The sequence below is a fragment of the Nothoprocta perdicaria genome, unplaced genomic scaffold, assembly GCF_003342845.1.
Source record: "Nothoprocta perdicaria isolate Ctin4 unplaced genomic scaffold, notPer1 scaffold_25, whole genome shotgun sequence".
Taxonomy (NCBI): domain Eukaryota; kingdom Metazoa; phylum Chordata; class Aves; order Tinamiformes; family Tinamidae; genus Nothoprocta; species Nothoprocta perdicaria.
The window spans coordinates 3,814,865-3,832,800 of record NW_020455477.1 but is presented as its reverse complement, the minus strand read 5'-3'; the positions used below and the strand labels follow the sequence as shown (position 1 = coordinate 3,832,800).

At 36.6% G+C, this 17,936-nt stretch overlaps 1 protein-coding gene across 1 annotated transcript; it reads right to left on the bottom strand.

Moving 5' to 3' along the window:
• Positions 1-233: 233 nt before the first annotated feature.
• On the bottom strand, positions 234-16,896 carry DAW1 (dynein assembly factor with WD repeats 1). Its single transcript, XM_026040088.1, has 13 exons — positions 16,857-16,896; positions 15,775-15,847; positions 14,449-14,593; positions 12,044-12,102; positions 11,254-11,376; positions 9,591-9,690; positions 7,871-7,978; positions 6,664-6,770; positions 4,275-4,377; positions 3,317-3,431; positions 2,537-2,613; positions 973-1,135; positions 234-557 (listed from the first exon to the last, which is right to left on the bottom strand). Exons 1-13 carry the CDS (start codon positions 16,894-16,896, stop codon positions 523-525), a joined length of 1,248 nt encoding a protein of 415 aa, XP_025895873.1. The 3' UTR covers positions 234-522.
• Positions 16,897-17,936: the final 1,040 nt, after the last annotated feature.

Below are 17,936 nucleotides of genomic sequence, written 5' to 3'. Positions count from 1 at the left end.
TAGATTCATTCACAATAAGGTAACTGAGAAGATGGAGCCAGCCTCTTTTCAATGGTATCTAGTGACAGGAAAAGAAGCAAAGGGCACAAGCTGAAATATAGGAAATTTCATTTAAACATACGAAAAAGCTTTTCTACTGTAAGGGTGAATGAACACTGGAGCAGGTTGGTTGCCCAGAGAGATTGTGAAGTCTCCCTCCTTGGATTTATTCAAGAGATAGGAAGACAAAGCCCTGGGCAACCTGGCCTAGTTGACTCAGCTTTGAGTAGCAGGTGTTGGAGCTGATTATCTCCACAGGTCCCTTCCAACCTAAACAAACACATGATTCCATGATTCTACATCTAGCAGACGTCAGTGAACTCAAACCTATGAAAATACCAGTAACGTGTCTACTTCAGCAAGGCTGAAGCCTAACAAAGAGGGTAAAAGAAAACAGATCTGAAAAAAATTAATATTTATTAACTATGAAATTCATGATGTTGGCCAAGGCACGTACCAAACGGTCTCCTTCCTTGTCTTCAGTCAGCGCCAAATTCTGCAGGTGTTATCCTTGCTCCCTGGTAATAAATACATATTGTGAGGGAAGATTTTGGCCATATTACATCTTAGTCATTTTTGTTAAAACTGAAGTGAATGAAAACTGAGCAGGGCACAACGCCAAAGGCACAAAGGGTCTGATGCATTTAAGACACTTGGAACAGAACTGGTCTGTGGCTCCTACATGACCTACATGAGGCAGGAGGTGCCTATGCCTCTATTCAAATTTGACTGTGACAGTACTCACTACAGTCTCACTTCAAAAATGACTTTCTAGCTTTCCTGACTATATTTTGAGACACTGCTGGTACTTGCATTTGAGATGTGGTCCCAGGACATCTTTCAGACACTATTAATTTTTGATTAGTAGCATTTAAAATATAAAAAAAATTCTAAAAAATGAATAAAAAGTCTAGTTTGGAGAACATTGGTTACCTGTAATGATTATATTGCCTTTGTAATTGAAGGCACAGGAGAATATTTCATCGTTGTGACCCTCTAATATCTGAATGCACTTTCCTGTAGCAGCATCCCAGAGTCGAACAGTCTTATCAGAGCTGGCTGTTAGTATACGGTTACCTTTAGGGTTGAAACATATCTTAAAAAAGAAAAAGTGATATTATTTAGCATATCAGTTTGCCTAAAAATGAAGCATATCTAGTGACTAAAAGATGAAACCAGAAGTCAGAAACTCTTGCAATTGTTTTGATGTTTTGTTTGGTTTCCAGCTAAAATTAAGAGCAGTCTGCCACTAGAGACACCTCCGCAAACTTCCGTGGCTACAAACTTTGCCTGTGTGCACAGGTTAACCACACTGACCTCATTAGAGGGCCAGGACTTCAGAATATGATCCCACCAAATCATATTTGCTCCACAATGGCAAGAACTCTATTTAAACTTCATTTTTCCTTTGTAACACACATCTTTTACAGAGTTCTACATTAAATAACAATGTTTCTGTAATATTAAAATTCCCACTGGAGGCAAATTATATTGTAGAATGCCTCCATATTTCGCCAAGTGTGCATACATTTCCAGTTAATCACATATTTTTATAAGACTAACCAGAAAATACTAGGTTTATTCTATAATGCAATCTTGCTTAATTACTGAGGGCAAAATGCCTACTCCCCAGAAATCAAATTTCCATGCAAAAACCTTCCCAAGTGATCACAGCCATGCAGCACATCTGCAGAAATAGACTGACTTTTCAGAATGCTCCCAGATCAGCAAATTCTAACTTCCAGCACAAAAATCCATGTGAGCCCTAAGGACCCTGATGGATTCTATCTGTAACTCTCCCACATTTCTGCAACTATTGACTGCATTCCTCAGCACACAGTGAGTGTGAAGTATTAGGTGAGGAAAGACTAGCCCTTCTGAACTTAATATCCTCTCATTAGAGCAATTATAATCAACACGGAGGAAGAGTTCTTCTGTTTATGAAGAACCATTTTATTTGAAAATACTAGGATTTCATTTGCAAAGGGCACTAAAGTACTAGGGACTTAGCACACTAGCCTCAGAACTAATGAAAACTAATCATTTGAAAGAAAAAGTAACACGGGTTAAATAAATTTATTTTTAAAATAATTAATTAATAAATTACTGATATTAATTATTTTTTAAATAATTAAGTGTCTTTGGAACTGAACTTTGGCACTGAAAATTGAACTGGACAGGAAATTTAGTGAAGAACATGAGTATATTTCTCATAATCAAGTGATTTTTGAAATGGGCTTTAGGCTTTCATGTATGTGTTTTGCCACAGAAAGAGGGTATTTCTTTCTATAAGAAGGCACACAGGGAAATGTAAAAGTAGAGATTAGTAGATCTAGTGAAAGACAGGGAAGAGGGTGATGGAAAAAGTCTCAGAAGGCAGTAGACTTAAGAGGTCATCAAGATACAAAAAAACTTAATCGTTAACCAGTTATGAAATAACTGGTAGACTGGATGTCACACACAGAAGTTAACAAGAAAAGCAAATCCTACAACTCACCTTTGAAATTTCTCCTCCATGTCCTTCTATCTTTGTAATGCACTTTTTTGTTTCTGCATTATAAACTCTTCCTGACCCTGTTGAAGGAGATAAAAATCCATTTATGGATTTTTGGATTCCTCTGCTGGAGCATGTATTTTATTAAGAATATTTTAATAAAGCCAAAAGGACCTCATCCTCAGGTTTGATTTCAACAGAAGTATATAGCAACCTTACTAGTTTTTCCCGAGGAAAAAGACTATCAAAAAGTATCTGTAGTATGTTTGGAAAAGGTTAACTTCACAATGGCCTCTGCCTTGAAATCTGTAAAAAGTCCACGCTGAATAAGGACCAATTTTCTGTGTAATTTCAGAAAGTCTTTTACATTATATTCAGAAAGCTTTCATTACCTTACAGATATTTGCTGTTTATAATAAGCTATTAACTATTTATAATAAGCTACTAATTATAGTGAACAAGCTAGTCATTGTATTTCAAAAAGCTTTTTACATTCCATTATGTCTTAATTTAGGAAATACAGCAAATCAGATCCAAGCAGGGCTCCCACATCTAGTCCGACACGCTGTTGCTTAAGTGCAGAATCAGCACACGAAGTATGTATGTTAAAAACATGGTATCATCATTATATAACAATAATAAAACAGTGTGCAGGTGAATACAGTGTGATGTAATGTGATACATAAAAAATAATAAGCAAATAACCAAAAGAAGAGGACAAATCTGTTTTTACACTACCATTGCAATCCTTACAGTGGTCCCAATCCAAATAATTTCACTTACCATCAGCAGAGGCGGTTGCAATACGCTGGCCAGCATAATCAAAACAGACATCCAGTATTTCATCAGTGTGACCTATTAAGGTTGCTACATGTGTCCCAGTCTTAGCATTCCACAGCTGCAGATGCATAAAGACAAATAAACACAAGATCTATATTTACTTTATTTGCTACTGGGAAAATAAAGGTAGTTCTTGGACTTCTTTTGACTAATTTCCTCAATAGGTATCTAGCTGATAAGTAATATGATAAGTTTATAGCCTTTATCAAGTCGGTTTAGATGTACTAATGTGAAATCTCAATATAAACCAATAGTCACCCCCATGGTAACAACTTCTACAATAAACTCAAGAGTTGAATATGGAAATCTTATAGCTTTATCTGTTCTACAGGGGGAAAAATAATCCATGCCCTAAAAATGTGTGCTCTCCCCTAACTGCTGGCAGACCAAATTTGCATTCTGAGCACCTCCATCTGAATTCTGTTTCAAGAACATGCAGATAAGAGTAGACAAACTTTTGCCATGGAAATGTATGTCTTCTGCAACGGAACACTCAAACCCACAGGTATTCTTATCAAAACCCCTCCAGACACATGTGCTACTGAGCAGCCTATAGGCTCCTTTGAAAGGCTATGCCACAAGAAGCAAGGAGCAATTACCCCAAGTTAGATTCTATGACATGAACTCTAAAATAGTCCTTCTTTCTCTGACACTAAAACAATAAATTACTATGTTTGGCATAAATGGCATTACAAAACATGCCTTCTTGTTCAGTGGTATTAGGTAACCTTGCAAACCACTGACCTAATTCATAGAAAAGTTTTTAAAGAAGCTACTATGTTTTTCTGGATCTGTAACAAAAACTAAAGGTATTCACCACATTCTACATAAAGTCTGACAATAAATTACTTGTTTCTGGAGGAGAGATCTGACACTGAGTGGCCTGTCCGTGCTTCCTTACCATGCACGTTTTGTCCATCGAGCCCGTAGCGATGAGAGAGCAGTCCCAGTTGAACTGGGCACTGCTAATCTCTCCCCGGTGACCTATTAAAGTATGTAACTTCCTGCAAAAACAAAGCAAAACACATTTCTACTGTGTATTTTGATACAGGCACATATTTATAAGCAAGTTTGGACATTTCTGGATGAGACAGAAACAGATTCATCTACATCCAAATTACAAACAGCAAGTTTTTCCACATTAGCCTCCCAATATCCTATTTCAGTGAATTGCAAACAGTGCATCTTTCCAATTCTGTGTCACTGAAGTGTTTAAACTAAATCTTTTTCATAAAATCCACTGCAGATCAACTGAGACTTAATCAGGTACTTAATTTGAGCAAGTACTCAAGTACACAAATGAGGGCAAAACTGAAAAATGATTTCTAATCCTCATTAATGCTAAACTTCTTGCTGCACAAGGACCAACAATGCTACTTCCATTAAATCCTTCAATCAGCTTTAGCAGCACAGAGGTACAATCAGCCATTTGCACTTACTATGAATTAATGGCCTATAAACCAATGAAATCTAAAAATGATTGAGACACATATTAAAGGATTAGTAATTTAAGATATTACAATTCTAATATTACCATATCATTAATAGAAAACCGTTTTAAGTAATGGAAAAGTAATGACTAGAAAAACAACTAAATGAATTTAAGTAACTGAAATGTCTTTATTGGTTGGGTAAGATATAGAAGAGCTAAATAAATGCATACACTGAATGTACAGACCACAATGCAGAACTCATGAGCAAATGAATGTTTGATTTCTTTATGATAAAATTTGATTATGCTCATGCCATCTTATAAAATTACTTCTTTTAATTTCTAACAATATGAGTCTGTTGTAATTCTACAGATCTTTCTACAGTAAAAACAAAAATCAACAAACAGAAAACAGGAACAAGAGAGAACTTAATTATTTGGCCATGAAGGCTGCTGTTACTGTACTACTTAACATCAAATGATGACAAATATTTTGATTTCCATATTTTGAGGCAGTCTGATCTTCAGCCTGCTAAAGCTCCAGTCCATAATGTCACTGGATAGCCATATGTGCAGCTTGTTTCACTGAAGCTATGAAGAGAGATGTATGTCTCAATAGGTAGATAAATCATAAATAAAAGTATGATTTGTTTACAAGCCTTTTTAAAGGCCTTTCTCTAAATGTGTACATGACTCACCACCAGCTAAAAGACTGCATGCTGACCTGGGCACAATTATATTGCTACTAGCTAACTACCAGAACTACTAGTGTTTAAACAAGAACTTCCTCCCTCATATTCCACTTCCTGCTCTTTGATCCTGATGTCAAAACCACAGTCATTTTGTAGAAGAAAAGAATAAAACAGGAAGATCCCAAGACATTGACTTCACAGTAGGTCCAGACGAGAAGATGAAAGGAGACACTATTTTCCAACAAACATTTGCAAAGGCTAAACAATACTGAATCTGAAGGCCCAGCCTGCTGAGTGAGTCCTTAGCTATACCACACATTAAACTGTTCAAGTTGTATATGCTCAAAGCTTGCAAGACCAAGCCCTAAATGATAAACTGTGAATATTACTTTAAAATCACATGATTACTCTGGTTTTGAAGCTATACATATTAAGTTCATTATTGCAAGATAACACTTTCCCTTCATATATTAATTACAGAGATATTCTGTGTGCTCTCACAAAGCAAGACATCTCTGAAAATTTAATAGAATGTCTTTATAAATTACTTTGTCAGTAATCAGAGCAACCATTTTATTATTCTAGTTGAAAAAACAAGCGGATTTTTCAGGATAATATAACCAGCTAGTATTTAGCTATTACATTACTGGTTTTTGGCATCATAACAAGACATTTTGTTCTCTACAGTCAGAGGGCCAAATTTTCTCTTCTTTATAAATGCATTCTGACACAAAGAAGTGTGAGAAGGAAAACAAGACAAAGAGATCTGACTAATTTCCTGTGACATAACATACCTTTTCATTTAAACATGTTTCATATAAGAAAGTCTAGACACTTTCCAAACCATGAGCTTCTGTACTGATAAAACATCTTCCTGTTTGGAGAATCCTACAGCAGCAACACAGGCTCTCTGTAGTCCTCAGTCTGTCTCCTCAGTGTTCATAAGAAAATTGAATAAACATCTAAACCTTCTGCACAGAAGATCATTCCATGAGCAAGATTACTTTTCAGAAGTAAAGAAGCAGTTGTAACAAATCAGAGATGAAGAAATACTTCCCCCAAAAAAGAAGCAAAAGCTCAAGGAGTGTAATTCTCAGCTCTACGTTGTCCTTTCATTTGTCATTAAAACATGAAACACAAAAGGACATTTATTAATACTTTAGTACCTGCCAGTGCCAACGTCCCATACTGCCACCGTATGGTCAAAGGAACCAGTGATAATCCTGTCTCCTGTGGTGTTAAAAGACAATGCAATAATTTCTGCCGAGTGCCCCTGAGGAGATTTAAAAAAAAGGGAGGAGTGTGAGAATGTAACTAAGAACCTTTCCAGAATTAATAGGTAGCTTTTTCAGTAGTGTTAAAGAAATCAAAGCTGCTTTATTTGTATTGCTCCAGAATCCTTGGATAACACTAACGTAATAGTTACTTCCTTATCCAATACTTCTCACTTTTGACTGAAAGGTCTACTGGACTGTGGCATGGTATCCCAACAACTGCAAAACTCAGGCATCTCACTTAAGCTCTAATCAATAAAACACATGTATGAGTAATTCTGCAATGACAGATAATGAGAAATCTGACCAGTCTTTTCCACATCTGCTTTGAAGAGAATCATATTAGTTCACCAACACATTCTGAAACCAGATGACTCATACACAGTAACTACAGTGCAGCTTGTCACTGGCCTTGGTGCAGGCCTGTGCAGAAATGACCATACTAGGAAGCTGAAGGTCCACCGCCTCCCATCACTATTTCATCTGCTTAAGGCTCTTTGGGAGAGAAAGTCAAGGAGGAGGAATTGCCTCTGTCACGCTATAGGTCACACACGTCAAAGAAAGCAGCATATTCACTGCCCATTATTTACAATGTTTAAGAGGCAGATAACTTAATAACTCTGGCTAAAACATCGAATCTGTGGAATCCTGGCATGTCATACAAAGCAAAGCAAAATTATAGTCTAGATGCCGGGTAACTTTCCTCTGCTTACTTTTTCAGGACAAAAGACTCATAAAGATGTAGCTTCTGACATTAATATTCCCAAAGTTGTTTCACGATAATGCAGAGGAGGCAATAAAACATAGTATAGCAACATGTTTTAGTGGGTAATAGAAGGTATTCTGACCTGTAGCAGTAATGCCACTGAAATGAGAAAAATCTGTTTTTTGATGAATAGTATTAATTATAAAACACGACAGAAACCTTACTCCCTTCAAATCACTTAATCTGTTTTGTAATTGCAATCACTGTATAACACAACTAGTAACAGAAATTTTCTTTGAGTTTTGAAACACATGTTAAAAAGCATAATGTTATTTATCTCAGGCAGAAAATTAAAAAAGCAACATCTTAAAACTGTAAAGCAGGAAAGTATACCCTTAGCGTGACTGTTTCCTCTCCTTTCTCTATATCCCATAGCTTGGCTGTAGTATCCATGCTTCCAGTTGCCACTAAGGTGCTTTGAAGATTAAAGGATAAACATACCTGTAGGGGAGAAAAAAAAAAAAAAAAAAGTGAGCGGAAAAAAAAGAAAAAAAGTTGATTTATATAATTTTTCTGAAAACTATAGGTCAGAATTAAACACTCTTCGTTAAGCCCAGGAAGTTTTAATCACACCCCCACGTTCACACTGTTGCCCTACATGCACAGGCGCCTCTCGCGTGGGTTAGTGGCCTCCTCTGGCACCATCACTCGAGGGCTGACACGTGTTTTGCTCTTTACATGCTCAGCTGGGGTCAAACCAAGTGTGTATGTGACTCACACATGCTGTGTGAGTCTTAATAGCTGTTGTTATCTAGGTCATTTGCCAAATGCTGGGTGTGTCCTCACCATTCCATATTTATTAAATAACGAAAAAGCATCAAAAAAATCAAAATAAACCTTCGCAATTTCCTTAATTCATTTTTCACATAAAAAAATTAGTAGTCAGCTATCTGTTCTTTGCATTGTTTAATATGATTGTCCTGCTAAGAACAGCAGGTGTCATAAAAGAAGGAAAACAGTAGTTGAGTTCACAGGTACATTTTCATCATGATGCCCTTTTCTAACACTGAATAGACATGGATATACTGTTGCCAGCAACGCAGCACATGCAACAAGAGCCTCATTTTAGAAACACACCTCATACAGAGAAACAGCATTTTCTGCTGGTTGTTCTATCAATTATTTGTTACCACAGCTCAGAACATGTTAGCCTAATCCCACCCCTATTGAAGTCAGAGGACTTCCATTGAAAGGGTCTTTAAATATTTACAAATTCCTGATTTGTAGAAGTAAAAACATCCACTAAGGTAAACCAGCATTTTCTCACATAGGCCTTGCAAACTACAAAACAAATGTAGAGTTTTTTTTCCAGAAATACTTTCTAGAAATGCTTTACTAAATAATGATTTTATAACTCATTTTATGCAGAAACATATTTTGCACTGAAACAGGGTTTCGGTAGATTTGCCCTGCTCTTTTAAAGTGAAATCCTGTCAATATAGTTACATTTGTTATTTGGATTTCTAGTCTGTTCAAAAGGAAACAGCATTTCTAAGCTTAAACTGGTTTGTTGCCATATATCTTCGACATTTCTGTATCCCACATATTCTCAGTTAAGATACTTAAAATGCAATTTTATTTCAGAAATTCTTCTATGACTCCTATAGGTCCTGTGCTATTACTACAAATGTCTATGTAAAAGACAGCAATACAAACAATGATGTTCTTGTGTATTCAGTTCTGCAAATATGAAAGACAGTATAAAATAGTAGAAAAAATGATAAAATGCAAACAAAGCAAGGAATAAAAAAATGCAATAAACAGAAATTTCAGATTGTTCTATTACTTTCAAAAATGTGGCAACGTTTCGATAAACAAAAGAAACCATAACAAGCTAAGACTAAAAATAACCTCTCAAATTGTGTGCAATGTTTTGTTCTGTTTCTTAAGAGCTGTCAGAATGCTTTCTCGTATATGCTCACAATATCTGAATGCGAGAACAAATGCAGAATAGTAGCTCCTTCCAATGTCAGCTCATAAACATGTGAAGCCCACAGCTATGTATGATTTTGCGTGGCATGTAAAGGAAAAAGTAACGTCCATCAGTACTCACTATTTCTGCAGTATGTCCTCTAAAAGTATAATAACATTTTCCTGTTTCTGTACTCCACAATTTGCAGGTTTTATCAAAAGATCCAGTGGCAATCTTGTCACTAAATGGAAAAGCACTATCATTTTTATTTAGAAAAGAGAAACTCCAATTTCAAAGACAGCAAAACTCATAGAAACAATACATTAACTTCAAAGCATGACAGCACATATTTTTTTCAACTCGTTCAGGCACAAGCTCCTACTTTAGCAATAAGCTTATTCAATTGGTAGCAGTTGCTCCTGTGTATATCTGCAAAGAGGAGACTGGGAGCTGGGAACTTTCCCCCTTGTGCTCCTATGCACACAGCAAACCCTGTCGGTGGTCACACATCCTCTGTACAAGTTTGACATAGCAGTAGGTCAACAGATGAAGAATTCCTTGCAAGAAGCTCATGAAGCTGTTTCTGCTCTTGCAGAAATACCCATGGCACATTTTGCCATAACCACATTCTGAATAGATAACTTCACAAATAGAAGTTATATTACAGTAAAAATAAATGCAGACATAGTTTCTAATGCACATTAGGGGGAGGTCATCTCTGTGTTTCCAGACATATTAATATGTCATTTCATCAGCCAGACCACCCACGAATTCAGGGTTTGTTTGTTTTATAAACACTTATAAACCACTATTACAAACAGCTTACCCAAATTTCAAAGGTCTAACTCTCCTCCCACTGAAGTCAGTGGGAATGTTATGACTAAATGCAATTAGAGCAAGATCAAACCGCAGTTAGGTACCCAGAAAATGCAGTGAAGGACACTGTACAGAAACCTGGAGATCAGCAAAAAAAAAAAAAAACTTATTTTTACCGGACTTTAAATTTAACATAGTTCAAGAGTCTTATCAGGTTTTCTCTCTCATTGAGCAGATGTTTGCTACATTTGCTTCTCTGCATATGTCAACATCAGTCTAGTGATTGATCTCGGCACAAATTTTTGTTGTATGAGTTCCTCTGGAGTAAGCAGAATAATTTCATAAATTATTTTTTAAAGTAAAGAATAATAGTGGAGTAGAAGAGACAGTAGGTTCTAGTTTTTACACTAGAAGGAACTGGTGATGCTAAAAGTAACCTTATAATAAATACATCTTTTACATTTATTCCCTGATGTTAACTTAGTATACTGTTAACTGCTTAACTGGTAAATAAGACATCTCTATCTGAAAAGAAAATCAATTGTAAAAAAAAAAATATATATATCTTATTCTGCAGAGAAGTCAAATGATATTTTGATATAAATCTTCCCCAAGAAGTGTATGACAATAAAACTTCAGTACTCGATGTGTAATTAATTCCCTTTATTTAACAGGTGTCAGCTATGACCACGGGCAAGGAGTTATTGGAGAAAACAAGACGCACAAATGCTTATCCAACATCCACACAGCGGCACCCTGTGGACTTTAGGAAAACGACTCAAGAGCTTAAACATTCCCAAATCATGCCCTAAATAACAATGAATGTTTAACACCAAATGGAGATATCCACTTATTTATGACAGAAGTGCTATAAGTGAAATAATAAAAGTGGTCATAAGTATTTCTCTTATATATATATAAAACAATTCCAAATTTGCAAAATAGCATAATTAGTAATTATAATGGATCTCAGAAAAAATATATTTACCCATAGGGATTGTTGAAAGCTATTGCATAGACAACATTTTTATGTCCCTCCAGCGTACGTAATTCTTCTCCTGATGTAGTATCCCACACTTTGCAGGTTCTGTCATAGCTTCCAGTTATAAAGCTAAAGAGAAATTAATTTCTAAATATAAGAATTTTCATAGCAGTCCTGGTACACAGTCAGATCAATTATTTCCATTGATTTCAGCCATCATTGTTTTGGCCACTAAATCTTTTCTTTCTTTCCCAAAATTTGATTAACAAACATAGGCATTCCTTTTCATTTTTTTCTTTCTTTTTTTAATATTAATCTTCAAAATATATTTCTAATCTTAATGTATTTCCATCAAAATCACTCTGCTTCTTTTCAGATACTAAAAAAAAATTATTCAGTCTAGACCCAGAGTGAAATCTGGGCATTCCACTACAATCAAAGTCCCAAATGAATTTATGTCAAAGATTCATTGCTTTTAGTTATGTTCATTTTCTTGCCATAAAGGTGCTTTTTTGTTAAATGCATTGATTGCCAACTAACTATCTTCTTAGAAGGAAAAAGATGCATTTAAACTGAATTTCACCCACCACTTTTTTACATTTCCTATTGGATCTCCCAGAGAGGCCTGAAACCTAATCAATCTAAAGTTGTTTAGAAGCAGCAGGCCTGACTTCTTTTTTTCAGGAAAATTTGAATATTTGAAATATTCAAGAATATTGAAATTCGCTCACAGTTTAATTTACAAATACAAAACTGACATTGGTGATCATGTATTTTGAATTAAAAGACAACCTACCGGGAGCCGGATTTGTTAAATGCGACATTAGTCAGTGGTAATACATGTGCCCTAAGTACCTGAAATACAAGATTGGATTTGGGGGGGGGGGGGAAGAAAACAAGATTTTATACATTTTTTTCATAAAATCCCATCACTCAGAATATTAATTCGTTTAATATTTTTTCATCCTCCAGTCAACCTAGCAGTTATGATTGTAAATAACTATAATTGCCACTAACTGAAAAACCCATGCCTCAACAGGTTATGTCTGTGAAAACTGCATGGTCTTTCCATAAAAGTTTCCATAAACTGACTTCTGCTTGAGTCTAAGATATAATGAAATGATAATCTGGAAATCACAGCAACTGCTGACAGTGAAATAACAAGGTGTTAAAAACACAGCAATGGTGTCCATTAGCTCCTCTCAGTAACATTGAGGTTGAAGATAACATGCTTTATGAGCAAGGTCATTTAAACACTGACACTATCAGAGCATCAACTTTTTGTTCTTATCTCTTGCTTCTTACATCTTTCTCTGCTGCCACATCTAGATTCAGAAAGGAAAACAAAGGCAGCTCAGATATCTCAGAAGAGTAGCAATTGATTAAAATGGAAGAGAAACAACAAGGATCAGGAGAAGGATTGAGAAAGAGAGCAAGCTTTGGGTTAGTAAGAGCTGCTTGAGCCAAGCAGTACAATAATCTGTGATACCCAAAGAAGTACCTCAATTCTGCAAAATGTGCTATACCAGCCCCTAAGCTAAGCCTGCAGCCCAGTACAGTGTGCCTTGCTTTGTGGGAACCTAAAGCCTGAGAAGCTGTTACCCCAGCTCGCTTCGCCGCGGGTGTCCCACACCACCCTTACCACAATTACTGGAAATTACAGTAAAGGAAAGTTTAGATTACACTGCTGTGCAACAGGAAAAAAAATATTCATTTCCAAATAGTGCAAACATATGGAACATTGTTCAGCAAAATATTTTTCTCCCCTCACCAGTCTTGCCAGCTCATATTAGTATCTCAGCAGCTTCTAATGCTTGTGAAACTTTTGCATGCATTAAATGGAACTGAAACACAAAAGTTCTTTTCACATATTTCTAACTATTCTTGAGTGAAGGAAATAAGCCAACAGTGGTCATTTGCCTGCTGCTAATATTTTCAAACATGGAAATCAAACAATACACTATACTCAACAAAAAACAAGTATATTATTTACATTGAAATTCAGATATATATTTGATGATGTGCCAGTGCTTGTGAGAACAATTTTAAAAGACTACGAAAAATAAAGGCATTGTCACAACAAAGAGTATATCTTAAAACACAACTAAAACCCTTTACATTTAAGATTCCTTAATTATACATAGCTTTATTTACATGTTTAAATATACGAATCTTCTATGCATCCTACTGTCCAGAAGTATCCAGATTATTTCTTGTAACATCTTAAGTTATGTTTTTAATCAAATAAATCACGACCAAAACAAACACAATGAAAAACACAAGGTTTCTCCCTCTGCCCTCTAAATTCAATATATCACTCAGTAATAGAGCAACGTTTTAATAATATTGCCATCTGCTGACACAATAAAGATGCAACACAATTATTTCAGCCTGTAAAATGCAATCTCTGCAGGTTAAAAAAAAAAAGTATCACTAACAGCTATAGTTTTAGTATAAAGATGTTTGCAAGGACTAGCCTTTCATTAATCTTAAATTTTCTCCAGATAATGAATGATTGAATAAATTATTGTTCAAAAGATCCATACTCTTGGGTAAACTCCTATTACTACCTTTTCATCAGCTTTGCAAAGCAAATTGGAAGAAAAATTGCTATTAAGCCTTTTGTTTTTTAATACTATTATCGCAGCCTTACTGGCAGAATCCATCACAGAAGGCCCATATAGCCCAAGCCTCGAAAACCTCTGCATTTCTCTGTCATATCACTTGGCTGGCAGAAAGTAAACAGCAGCCAGAACTGCTGTCTTCAGCAGAATAATAAAATAATCATAATTTACCCAAAATGAAAATCAGAAAAAAATAATGTAGAAAAATATTTAGTGCTTTTCTCATCAGCTAGTTTATTTGACTTCTATTCATAGCTTTTGTTTAAACATAACTCTCAGTGTTGCTGGTCCACAGAGTCATTTGACAAATAAGATAATTACTTTTCTCCATCAAAAACACACCTTTGCACATCAGCCTCTCTAAACACTGCTTAGAAGCAGCAACTAAACCTCCAGCTTTTTGGGGGTAATCACCCATGCAAACAGCCAGGCCTCTCTGAACACTGCGGTGGTTTGAAAACAACTGAGAGACTTGTCATAGAGTCCAAATTTTGTGTTCAGTTACAACATAGGTCAGTAAAAATGTATTTAAACTGTTACAACTGAAACACCCCCAAATTGCCCAAGCATCTCTGACCTTAAAAAGATAGAATTTGCGATCATCTTCCTCCCCAAGCTTTTCCTGCAGTCTTCGTAATAAATGTATGACCTGCTCCTTGCACGAAGCTGTGATGAGAGGTTCTTCTTTCTGAATTTCTTCTGCTAACACCATAATATCTGTGCTAATTCAGGAAAAAAAAAATCGTCTTCTGACAACAGGATTATAAAAACATAAAAAACATATACATTGAGAAATGTAAGTAAGCAATTATTTATATTAAAACTATTTATATAAAATTTATCTAATTCAATAAAGGTTTAAAGACACAAGAATAAATCTTTTATTTTCATTTCTACATTTCTTTCCCTCTTTTAGTATAGCAGTTCAGTAAGATAGGACTTTTAAATACTTTAGCTTAGCAAGACCTCCTCCTTTTCAAAAGGTTCCCATAGAGATGTGGGGCATAAGTTTTCAAAATTGGTATTTTAGTAATAAACATCTAGCTTAAACTGGAGTTCCACGAACTCTCCAAAAGCCCACGAAGTAACAACATGATAAAATATATATGATAGTATTAAAATAATCTTGGTCCATGGCTTCACAAATTATGCCTGTTTCTATAACTCTTAGCTAGAGCAATAACTTCCAAACTGCAGTACAGAGTCTACTGGTATTTATTGGTATATTAGTGGTATTTTTCATGTATCAGATAAACTGCTCTTTTCTGGCCATCTATGAAAAACTTTGAGGATGACAATACTCACCCACCAGACCACAAACAAAGATTTATAACTGGTCCTTCTGAGAAAATTTAGCATTTTATTACATAAATCTTCACAGTCTAAAAATAAATCTTCTATAATAGTCTTCTAAAACAGAGTTGCATTTTCCTATGTTATTCACTCAGTGCTTAAGCTTATATTTATGTCTAGTTGTCATTTTCAATGATTTCAACTTGCCCATTTAAAGCAGCATAACTGGGAGTTGAATCAGATTGTTTTTCTTTTCAAAACATTCTGAACAAAAATATTATTACAGTACCTAAAAACTAATTATCACGAGTTATAATATTGAAGTTTGGTACAATAAAACCCAGTATTTCTGCTGGTTCCTTGATAATCATAATTCTATAAGCAAAAAGAGCTTCAATCTCCGAACAGTGGCAGAAAGCATGATGGCAATAGTCTGTTGGAATGCAAACTCTGTACTTAAAATACAGGTAGAATTATTATTTTCTTTTTACAAGTTTTTTCTTTTGTTGAAGTGGTACCAATCTCGTTAAAAATCATCCAGATAGAGTTGCATATGATCATGCTGCAAGACAGAATACAGTGCAACTATCCTAAATAGAATCCTACTTACTCAGGTCTAAGATCGAGTAGATCTATGGATCTGGTCTTTAGCTCACCACTTTGTACATATTCCAGGATAATTCCTTAGAAAAAGATAGGGGGAAAAAATATGAGTAACTCTTAAACAGTTGTTAGGGATTATTATATACTGTAGATCTTAGTATCTTCACTTGCATTAATTATATCACTGCCTTCAACAGACCTGCTTCCAAATCATGAGATTTGAACAAAAGTGACAATTTCTGCTGTAAATTAGCAAAGCAATGAACTACTCTTATGTGTTTAAAGGGTAATAGATATTAAACATTAATATTCTAAATGCTATATTTATGATTCAGGTCTGGACATTTTCAGGTCTGGAAATAAACCTTTTTTTCCCAATAACTTTTTGTAGGATCTCACCAGCTCTATTTTAAAAATAGTTGTTATGAAGGTACTTTCTGTAACTTGGTGTTCCAAGCAAATTGAAAAATATATTTTACAAAAACTGTTTAATTTATCTGCTGTGAAAGGCCTATGTGTAGTAAAGCACAGAAAATCATAGCACACTTCTCGTTTCCAGTGCTTTGGCACCTGTGTAAGAGTTGAAGTATTAAAGTGTTTAACCATATTGCTTTCTGTTTCACAGCATTCATTGATGAGCTTTATAGCACCTTGGTTTCCCACAGAAAAGAGTATTTTGGATGAATTTTCACGTCATTTTTATTTTTAGCAAGTTTACAAGGAAAATATCTGATTTGACAGAAAGGCATCCTGATTAGATGACTAATAAGTCATCTGCAGCTTGTCGCGTTTCAGAAAACGCTGCAAGTGACCGGCCTGGGTTAAGGCCGCACCACGAGGGCAGGATATCCTTCCAAAGCAAGGGTCTGCTCAGAGAAAAAAAAAGATCAGAAAGAAAAGGTACTAAAACAAGCAATAAGCCAAATTTTTAACCAGTCTGTTTGCAATACAGGTACATTTTCGGTGGGAATCGCTCATTTCCGTGACTCTGTGACACGGGAGCTTGCAGCAGCAGCAGTCAGACGAGGCCCGGCCCGGCCCGCTCCAGCCCAGCCCGGCCCGGCCCGGTTCGGTCCCCCCGCTCCGCACCCGGCGGGTAGTAGCGCAGCAGGAGCCGCCTCAGCCGCATCCTCCCGCGCCGGCCATCGGCCTCGGCCCGTTTCCGTGGCAACGCACAAACATTCGCCCTGCGCATGCGCTGCCCGCCGGCGCGAGGGTCCCTAACGGCTGCTGCGCGCAAGGCGCATGCGCCGCCCGCCGGCGCGAGGGTCCCTAACGGCTGCTGCGCGCAAGGCGCATGCGCCGCCCGCCGGCGCGAGGGTCTCTAACAGTTGCTGCGCGCAAGGGGCTTCCGAGGCGGCTGCCACGCGGCAGCCCCAACAAGGCGCAAAAACAAAATTCGAAGAAAAATTGATCAGCTTAATATTGTAGAGGGAAAGTCGGGATAGATAAGTGAGCAAGGAAATGCGGTTTCATCAATTCATCAAGGACAAGAGGGAAAAAATAACATTTTTCAAGCAGATAGAACCATAGAATCACAGTGGTTGGAAGAGACCTTCAAGATCGAGTCCAACTGTAAACCCATCACCACTATGCCTGCCTAACCATGTCCCTACGTGCATGTATATAAGTATATAACTACATACAAACTTTAAATGTGAGAGGGTCCAGGTCTGTGTCTCAGTGCACTGGGCGTCTTCCAACATGCCTGGGCTCCCCGCAGCTTCCCCATGGAGGGGGCCCCGACTCCTTGGAAGTCGGGAAGTGAAGAACAATGGCAGGCCTGGAACGGCCCTGGGACACGGCCAGGGACAACGTGCGCCTCTGGCTCCTCCTTGCCACGTGTTTGTTTTTTTGTACATGAAAAACCCATTGCCTAGAGGAAGATAAGAAATATATCCGTCAAAACTAATCATTCCTGATTAAGCTGAGCATTGTTGCCTTTGAGTTGATTTGCTTTGAACAAGCTTATTCAGAAATAAACCTTTAAACAGCCGCTGCTCTTGGTAGTCTCCAGTTTCCTAAAAGCTTTTTGTGTTTGTTTATCAGAATCTGTATTTACCCAGATTACAATTTTTGAATATAAACATTTTCTGTTCTTTTAAATTATGTGCTGCTAGCTATGCACATGCCACAGGGTCATTTCCTGCATCAACTCCTTCCCCTGTG

Coding starts and splice junctions, on each gene's coding strand:
- DAW1 (XM_026040088.1), bottom strand. CDS start 16,896: ATGCGGCTGAGGCGGCTCCTGCTGCGCTACTACCCGCCGG. Junction 14,594..15,774: donor CTACTCGATCTTAGACCTGA/GTAAGTAGGATT, acceptor TTCCTGAATTAG/CACAGATATTATGGTGTTAG. Junction 558..972: donor AGGCAATATAATCATTACAG/GTAACCAATGTT, acceptor ATTTATTACCAG/GGAGCAAGGATAACACCTGC.